The 9,643-nt window shown below is 54.5% G+C and overlaps 1 protein-coding gene across 2 annotated transcripts in view; it reads left to right on the top strand.

The window, feature by feature from the left end:
- The first annotated feature begins 1,180 nt into the window (after window positions 1-1,180).
- The window catches only part of PYGL (glycogen phosphorylase L), a 37,355-nt gene continuing 28,892 nt past the window's right edge, over window positions 1,181-9,643 (top strand). The window contains exons 1-3 of one of the 2 annotated variants that reach the window (XM_059723391.1): window positions 1,181-1,222; window positions 2,721-2,979; window positions 6,097-6,198. In XM_059723391.1, the coding sequence (XP_059579374.1) occupies window positions 2,737-2,979; window positions 6,097-6,198 (345 nt within the window). In that variant the 5' untranslated portion in view covers window positions 1,181-1,222; window positions 2,721-2,736. The other variant, XM_059723390.1, reaches the window with a different exon arrangement.

Genomic DNA, 9,643 nt, shown 5'->3' with positions numbered 1-9,643 from the left:
GCACTGATGTGCATCTCGTCATTTATACAGCTGTGATCACTGCAGCACCGGGCACTTGCATGTGTAAACATGCCTGGAGAGAGCGCCGGGGTGAAGCCTGGGCTCATGATGCACTGCTCGAAAGCAGTCGCCTGCTCCCCACTCTGCCAGAGCTGGGTATTCGTTTCCTCACTCGTATGATTTGGGTTGACCTCACAAAACTGGGCTTTGCTACCTGAGCAGCAGGGCTGAAAGGGCCATCAGGGTAGAGACACACAAGATGGGACAAGTTTCCATTATTAATTCACAAACCAACCCAGTGCATTAACCAGCCAGGAGTTAGTCCCCTTGTTCAGTCTCACCCAGAGGGTTTTGATCAGCCTGTAGGGTCCGCGGGACAGCACATCACCCCAGGACTTTGCAAACATGACTGCCCCTTACCCATCAATAGCTCCCCCGCTCTCACGCATCCGCGTGCTTCACAATCGTTTCCCAATACCCATTGGCTTAAAACACCATCTTAACGCTCCCAATGCTGCTTCTCTCAGGCCCAGACAAGGCGGTGTTTGCTAGGGCTTTCTCCCCAGAAATACAGGATTACAATTTTAGGGCAACCCTAGCCGTCAGAAAGTTTTGGCCAGGCCTGATGAGCTGGAGCAAATCCTCCATCAACTCCACTTTTCTAATCCAGCAGGACCTGGAGAAGTTTGTGTCACAATGCTGAGCTCCGGGTGGAGAGGCAGAAAACACCATCGGAGCCCCACCGTGACTTTCTGGCCTAGGGGCTGGGGTGCTACGGGACTCGGAAGGGACCGACCGGGGAAGGGGCGTCGGGAGGACACGACTCTGCCAAGGTGAACACACCAGAAACCAAGCCAGACAGAGCGCTGCCAGGGCAGCACGTCCACGTCCACCGCCAGCTGTGCCAGGCTTCATGCGGGAAGGAGAGGGGGTAGACACGGCACTCCTCCCTAGCGAGCACGGGCCAACGCTTCCTTCTGCAAGCTGCAGCCCTGGGCCAGCTCCTCGCTCGGGGCGCCTCGGTTGCTGCCTCGCACTTCAACCCCCAGACACACAAACGCCCTTTACAAGGAGCCCCGGCCAGGCGCGGGGCAGCCAGCAGCCAGCTCCTGCCCCGCGCCGCGCCGCGCCGCGCCGCCCAGGGCTGCAGCGCAGGGAGGGCGGCAGCGGGTCCCCGCCCCGGGGCGGGTCCGGCAGAGCCGAGCCGAGCCGAGCCAGCGAGGTAGGGCGGCTGCGCTGCGCTGCGCTCCCGCCGAGGTGCCGGGAACGGGGGTAGGGGGCGGTGGGGAAGGGGTGTAGGGGGAGGGAGGAGTGTGGGGTGGAAAGGGGTGTAGGGGGGAGGGAGGAGTGTGGGGTGGAAAGGGGTGTAGGGGGGAGGGAGGAGTGTGGGGTGGAAAGGGGTGTAGGGGGGAGGGAGGAGTGTGGGGTGGAAAGGGGTGTAGGGGGAGGGAGGAGTGTGGGGTGGAAAGGGGTGTAGGGGGAGGGAGGAGTGTGGGGTGGAAAGGGGTGTAGGGGGGAGGGAGGAGTGTGGGGTGGAAAGGGGTGTAGGGGGGAGGGAGGAGTGTGGGGTGGAAAGGGGTGTAGGGGGGAGGGAGGAGTGTGGGGTGGAAAGGGGTGTAGGGGGGAGGGAGGAGTGTGGGGTGGAAAGGGGTGTAGGAGTAGTGTGGGGTGGAAAAGGGTGTAGGGGGAGGGAGGAGTGTGGGGTGGAAAGGGGTGTAGGGGGAGGGAGGAGTGTGGGGTGGAAAGGGGTGTAGGGGGGAGGGAGGAGTGTGGGGTGGAAAGGGGTGTAGGGGGGAGGGAGGAGTGTGGGGTGGAAAGGGGTGTAGGAGTAGTGTGGGGTGGAAAAGGGTGTAGGGGGAGGGAGGAGTGTGGGGTGGAAAGGGGGGTAGGGGGGAGGGAGGAGTGTGGGGTGGAAAGGGGTGTAGGGGGAGGGAGGAGTGTGGGGTGGAAAGGGGTGTAGGGGGGAGGGAGGAGTGTGGGGTGGAAAGGGGTGTAGGGGGGAGGGAGGAGTGTGGGGTGGAAAGGGGTGTAGGGGGGAGGGAGGAGTGTGGGGTGGAAAGGGGTGTAGGGGGGAGGGAGGAGTGTGGGGTGGAAAGGGGTGTAGGAGTAGTGTGGGGTGGAAAAGGGTGTAGGGGGAGGGAGGAGTGTGGGGTGGAAAGGGGGGTAGGGGGGAGGGAGGAGTGTGGGGTGGAAAGGGGTGTAGGGGGGAGGGAGGAGTGTGGGGTGGAAAGGGGTGTAGGAGTAGTGTGGGGTGGAAAGGGGTGTAGGGGGAGGGAGGAGTGTGGGGTGGAAAGGGGGGTAGGGGGGAGGGAGGAGTGTGGGGTGGAAAGGGGTGTAGGGGGAGGGAGGAGTGTGGGGTGGAAAGGGGTGTAGGGGGAGGGAGGAGTGTGGGGTGGAAAGGGGTGTAGGGGGGAGGGAGGAGTGTGGGGTGGAAAGGGGTGTAGGGGGAGGAGTGTGGGGTGGAAGGGGGTGGAGTGTGGGGTGGAAAAGGGTGTAGGGGGAGGAGTGTGGGGTGGAAAAGGGTGTAGGGGGAGTGGGAAAGGGTGTAGGAAGGGGTGTAGGGGGAGTGGGGAAGGGGTGTGGGGGGAGGGAGAGTGGGGAAGGAGGGGTGGGGGTGGAAAGGGGGAGTGGGGATTGGGGATTAGTGAGGAGTGGAGTGGGGGGCTTGCAGATTAGCAGGGAGCATTGCTGCGCCCCGCTGACCCGGCTCCGCTCCCCAGCCACGTCCCCGCAGCCATGGCGCGGCCCCTGAGCGACCAGGAGAAGCGCAAGCAGATCAGCATCCGTGGCATCGTGGGTGTGGAGAACGTGGCAGAGCTGAAGAAGGGCTTCAACCGGCACCTGCACTTCACGCTGGTCAAGGACCGCAATGTGGCCACGCCGCGCGACTACTACTTCGCCCTGGCGCACACGGTGCGCGACCACCTGGTGGGGCGCTGGATCCGCACGCAGCAGTACTACTACGAGAAGGACCCCAAGGTGGGCTGGGCTGGGCTGGGCTGGGCTGGGCGGGGGGCAGTGCGGGATAGGGGGCATGCAAGGTGTGAGCGGAGCCTGGCACCTCTCCTTGGTGAGAGCAGGATGCGCTGATCCATCCCTGGGGTCCCCACAAGCGTGGTGCGCTGAGCAGGAAGCCCCCAAGCTGCAGAAAAGGGGTCCCACAACTAAAGTAGGACCCTCCTGGGGGACCCCAGCCCGGATGACTCCCGAGAGACCTGGGAAAGGCTGAGAGAGCTCGCGTCACTGACTGGAGAAAAGGCGACGGGAGGCTTTGGCTGCATCTTTAAGTACCTGAAGGCCGTTTCCAAAGGGTGTAGCAACCGTCTTCCTTCATGGCTGCAGGGGATGGGACTTAGAGCAACTGTCTTGCATTGCAACACCGGGACAGTTAGGTTGGAGATTACAGCGTGCTCTCACAACACGCTAGCGGGCGGCCCAGAGAGGTGGTGCATGCCCGTCCTAGGATGTTTGCAAAAGCAGCTCACACCTGGCAGGGAGGGTTGGGTCACAGATGATCCTGTCTTGAGCAAGAGGCTGGACTAGGATGACTTCCTGAGGCCTTGCCTACCCTACTATTCTTAAATACTGTCCATGCCTTGAATAAAGCAGCCAGCTCTGGTCCCCACTCCTCAAAAAGGAGCTAGAAGAAGTAGAGGGGGCTTCCCTGCAAGGATAGACTGAAGAGGCCAGGCCTGCTCGGTTGAGAAAAGAGACGCTTGAGGGGGAGCACGAGAAGGGTAACTGGCAAAGAGAAAGCGAATTAGGGATTTATTACTTACTGTCTCAATACAAGAACAAGGGGTCACAAAATGAAACCAGCAGGTAATCGGTTTAAAACCAACACAAAGACGTTCTTTTTCACACCACGTGGTAAAGGGTGAAGCTCGTTGCCACCAGACGTGGTGGAAGCCGACCGCTTAGCCAGACTGACCGAGGGGTTGGGCACGTTCTTGGAGGAAAGGGGCATTGGTCGCTATTGAGCACGGGAGTGAGGGGCATGGCCTCTGCATCGGAGCTTCCTAGACCTGCAATGCTGGAAGCTGCAAGGGAGAGAGAACGGTGGAAAAAATCCTGGTCAGGCCCTGTTCATTCTCCCTTTCAGCATCCGCTCGCTGCCTCTGTGACCCAGGATCCTGGGCAAGATGGACCTAGGGTGTGACTCAGTTAATGGCGCTTACTTTGTTCTTATGATCTGCCCAAATTCCCCCCAGATCAAGCTTTCCTACCTGTCTCCTTCCCCTCCCTTTGGATCTGTGTGGAGATGGGGGTCCCTTTTGGGAAGGGGGGATCTGCTTTCCTGTTTGTGTCTGAGTTCAGGTGCTCTGCTTCAACAAGCCAGGCTGCTTTAATTTGCTTAGGAGCGAACAGGACTTGGTTGGGGCCTCCGTGCAGGGCTGGGCAGTGCTGTTTACTCCCTCGCCCTGCAGCCTTCCTTGGGCAGTGCCGGCGGGGTGCGGCCTGTCAGATGTTCCTGGAAGAGCCTCCCAGCGTCTGGAGGAATGCAGTTGGCCACACTGCCTGGTTCCTGATCCTGCTGGAAAGAAAAGTGAAACGGCTTTGCAGCCTGAAGTGCAGCTGCCTTCTTCTTCAGGCTTGGGGCTGGCTTGGAGCAAGCCATAAATGCTTGGCAGACAGTACATAGGTGTGCAGCCCCTCCCCACGGCAGGGGGTGAGGCTGCTTGAGCCCCGTCCTCCAGTTGTCCGTAGGTGCTGCCTGCTAGTTTTGTTGCTGAACTTTGCAACACAACGTTCATCTCTCTGTGCGCTCGGGTCACCTTTCCTAACTCTGGCCCCTATTGCTGTGCTGTAACTAGGAAACCAAAGAGCACAGGGGGGTTGTGCATTTTGGGTTTGCATGGATAAAGTTTTGCAGGAGACTTGCATAGTGCCTCATGCAGCCTGCGGCACTACCTGCCCAGGCCTGAGAGCAGGAAGGGGGAAGGCAGAGAAGAAAAGGTTGGTCCTGAATGAGGGAAGAGATGGAGCAGTCTCTTGTGTTTTGTGGCTGTGTTCCTCTGAGGTCCTTGCTAGCCCACTCTGAATTAATCTGGGCACAGGATTGCTGTTGTCAGTAGATTAACCAGTAATCCTGTTTGCTGCATTTGAAAACCCATCCCGATCTATTGATCTTAGTTACCTGTTGTGAGGTTTGCCCTGCCAGCTGCGATGGCTTGCAACACCTGTAGGCGCCTTTGATCCTTTTGTGCCATGCACAGTGTGGTAGAGCCCTGGTCCCTCTCTGGGAGCTCTTAGCTTGGCTGTAGCATCAGAAGTAGCCAGCATAGGAAGAAACCAGGGTCTGCAGATCCAAGATCCTGTTGGTGGTTTAGAGGATTTGCCTGTTGGGTTTGAACAGCTCTGAGGCCCAGTGTGTGCACTGCAGTCTGTTTGGTCCAGGAGGTGAAGTCTGCTCCATCTCCTTTCACCAGTGCACGCAGGGCCAGGGGCTGCGCTCCATCCAGCTGTGTGCCCTTCCCAGGGACAGCCGTGGGACTTTGTTGCAGGTTACGGCTCTCAAACCTCTCTGATATCTTGTTCAAACAAAGCTCAGCCTCTTCCTCCCTTGCTGCTGCCAGGGCCCTTCCATTCCCTCATGCAAAGATTAATTGGTTTAAAATAGCAGCAAGGCTAGAGGGCAAAGTGTTGGAGGGAGAAACCAGGCCCCACCATACCTCCAGGGCTTCCAGCAGCTGTCCAAAACCCTTGCTCTGCCTTTTAAATAGGAACAGGCAAAATTGCAGCAGACTAGAGAGTGTTTCTCTGGGGTACAGCCATAAGGGCTCACCACTCCTTTTAAAGTGAAGCAGAAACCTGTGGTTTAGATCCCAACACTGGCATGTAGGGTCTCTTAAGCTGTGTTTATTTCAAACCAAAGTACTTCTTAGTAATAGAGATTATTTTTTTAATTTCCTCCAGGCTAACACCTTGTATACAAAGCCCTAAAAACATTCCTGATCCTATAAACAGGTCCTATTACTCACTGCTTTAAAAGATGCTAAATTTGGCCAGGAGTGGGAGAAATACTCCCATAAAAAAACTGTTTGCTGCCAATTAAGTCCCTGACTGTTCGGTTGTTCTTCTCTTTCTGTGCTTCAGAGAGTCTACTACCTCTCGCTAGAATTTTACATGGGCCGGACCCTGCAAAACACCATGATCAATCTCGGATTGCAGAATGCCTGCGACGAGGCCATTTATCAGGTAAGCCTGTTTAGATGAATGGTAGTTAATCACTAGCTTAGAGAGTCACAAGAGAGAGAGGAGTACTGTGAATGGAAGTAATCTAGTCTATTTAAACATTAAACCCAAGTCCAAGGTTGCTAGGGATATCAGCTGGTCGAGTATTCAAAAACTTCTGGTTATGGAAGGAAGTGACTTTGCCTTTGCCATCAGCAGCTTGCACGTATTGCTGCACTTATAGCACTTCAGTATGTGGATAGGCCTCTGGAGAGTGACACCCAACTTCCTCTTCAAACAGGAGCGTAAGCATGGCGAGTCCCAACTGCCCAAGGCTTGTGTCTGATCTCTGACTACAGAATTTGCATGTCGTGTTTTCTCCTTGGCTAATGAGTACCTATGGACTGCTCTGTAAATCCAGAGTGACTCAACACTGCTGTGTGGCAGAACCAGGGTGTGTTGTACACTGACTTCTCACAAACTGAGCTGTAACCTGGTCTGGGGTTTGAGTATAATCATTCAAAGCCTTTTGGACCCAGTTTGATACTCCCTGATACCAGGAGTTTTATAACTCCATCAGGTCCAGCAGATCAGGGTTGTCTTTGGCCCTCTGTTAGCAGACTAAGCTGCTAATTGTACTTGTGGTTGTGTCACGTGGGACCAGCCAAAATGGTTGTGGTCCCGTGTGATGCAGAAAATGCTTATTAATAGCAGTCAAGAAACGGGCCAATAAGCAGTCGGATAGTATAGTACAGTGGTGGATGCAAAGTGTGTGCTGTGGTCGCATGCTGACTTGGCCCGTGATCTTGGAATCAGCTCAGTGTCTCTGTGGCCTTTGTTTTTCAAGGTGCTGCAGCAAATAGCATCGACAGTTGAAAAGCAGGGCCTCGCAGCTATTAAACACAGTGGAAAAAGAAAATTCCATCCACTCGGTGGTGATAAATATATAAAGAAGAGTGGAAAGTTTACCACAGGCTTGAGATGACTAATGCACGCCTGCTTGGCTTTGCTCCCCCATTCATCATTGTATAACAGTTGCGCTCAGACCAAAGTTTTGCAAACAGTAGTCTATCCTTTCAGTACTCCTGTACTAATGTCTGAGAGCACTTCAATGCATGGCATTTTTAAACAGTTTTTTGAACACATGGCTCATCTTTTGCAGAGTAGTTTTGTTTAATTTGTGTCTTCACCTACCAATAACATGGATGGTGTAGCAGCGAGGCTCAAGATGACTTTAAGAGGAAGGAGGTGCAACAAAGAGAATGTCATACGTGTGGAAATAACTGGGATACGCTCTTCTGGTTGTTTGGAGAAGACCTTTTAATTGAATTATCTTTACCTGCTTAACACATAGTGCTTTCATTTAAAAAAACCCTCTCTACATTTGATAAATTAAGCCAGTATGAACTTACTGGAGAAATATAGGCCAGGAAGGGACCTCACGAGATCATCTAGACCAGCTCCGTGGTCAAGGCAGGATCATCCCTGACTACACTAGTCCAGCCAAGTATTTGGCAACCTGTATTTAAAAACACCCAAGGGTGGAGATGGAGTGGGAACTGGTGGCTTTACACTTCTGGTGTCCACTGTGTCTGGCAAAGATTCAAGAGGGAATTTGGCCCTCAGCATCTATCTGCTTGTCACAGCTGCAGTGATGAGGTTTGTGAATCTAAATTCAGGTTAGTCCAGCCTTGAGTACCGTGTACTCCATTTAAGTGCATACCCTCAGGATCGGAGAAGCAGCGGTGCTCTTACCCAGACCTAACAAGTGCTGTTTGCTGAGTGCACAGTGCCGTGGTATTAGTGCTACTCCTGGAACAGCCCTGAGGCTGAGTAGTTCCCATTGCTTTCAAGGCATCTAATTCCAGCCCTTTGATAGCTTACTGCTCCCACTGTAACAAAGAGATTGTCAGTCTCACCTCCATCCTTGGTAAAGTATTTGAAAAAATTATCAAGGCTCACATTTGGGAGAACCCGGCAGGGCAAATTATGCTGAGGGGAAACCAGCATGGGTTTGTGGCGGGCAGATCGTGCCTGACCAATCTAGTCTCTTTTTATGACCAGGTTACGAAACGCCTGGACACAGGAGGAGGGGTGGATGTCGTATACTTAGACTTCAGGAAGGCCTTCGATACGGTATCCCACCCCATACTGGTGAACAAGTTAAGAGGCTGTGATGTGGATGACTGCACGGTCCGGTGGGTGGCGAATTGGCTAGAGGGTCGCACCCAAAGAGTCGTGGTAGATGGGTCCATCTCGACCTGGAAGGGTGTGGGCAGTGGAGTCCCGCAGGGTTCGGTCCTTGGACTGATACTCTTTAATGTCTTCATCAGCGACTTGGACGTGGGAGTGAAGTGTACTCTGTCCAAGTTTGCAGATGACACAAAGCTATGGGGAGAAGTGGACACGCCGGAGGGCAGGGAACAGCTGCAGGCAGACCTGGATAGGTTGCACAAGTGGGCAGAAAACAACAGGATGCAGTTCAACAAGGAGAAATGCAAAGTGCTGCACCTGGGGAGGAAAAATGTCCAGCACACCTACAGCCTAGGGAATGACCTGCTGGGTGGCACAGAGGTGGAAAGGGATCTTGGAGTCCTAGTGGACTCCAAGATGAACATGAGCCGGCAGTGTGACGAAGCCATCAGAAAAGCCAATGGCACTTTATCGTGCATCAGCAGATGCATGACAAATAGGTCCAAGGAGGTGATACTTCCCCTCTATCGGGCGCTGGTCAGACCGCAGTTGGAGTACTGCGTGCAATTCTGGGCGCCACACTTCAAGAAGGATGCGGATAACCTGGAGAGGGTACAGCGAAGGGCAACTCGTATGGTTAAGGGCCTGCAGACCAAGCCCTACGAGGAGAGACTAGAGAAACTGGACCTTTTCAGCCTCCACAAGAGAAGGTTGAGAGGCAACCTTGTAGCTGCCTATAAGTTCATCACGGGGGCACAGAAGGGAATAGGTGAGGATTTATTCACCAAGGCGCCCCCGGGGGTTACAAGAAACAATGGCCACAAGCTAGCAGAGAGCAGATTTAGACTGGACATTAGGAGGAACTTCTTCACAGTTCGAGTGGCCAAGGTCTGGAACGGGCTCCCAAGGGAGGTGGTGCTCTCCCCTACCCTGGGGGTCTTCAAGAGGAGGTTAGACGAGTATCTAGCTGGGGTCATCTAGACCCAGCACTCTTTCCTGCTTATGCAGGGGGTCGGACTCGATGATCTATTGAGGTCCCTTCCGACCCTAACATCTATGAATCTATGAATCTATGAAAGAGATGAAAACTGTTATGTGGTTACACAAATTGTGCATGTGTGTGTGTGCATGAGTGTGTTCACTGACCCTGCCTGTCAGCTGGTGAGGAAAGGATCCTGTTGCTGCAGTTAGCAAGGTTTACAGGTGCTTTGTGAGGTCCCATGCTGCTCTTGCTGCCTCGTGGCAAAGTGCTGCTGTGAACGTTTGTTCTGCCCGG

This window comes from Alligator mississippiensis, chromosome 2 (genome assembly GCF_030867095.1).
Source record: "Alligator mississippiensis isolate rAllMis1 chromosome 2, rAllMis1, whole genome shotgun sequence".
NCBI lineage: Eukaryota > Metazoa > Chordata > Crocodylia > Alligatoridae > Alligator > Alligator mississippiensis.
Note: the sequence above shows the minus strand (reverse complement) of the source record. Positions and strands in the feature narration are given on the sequence as shown.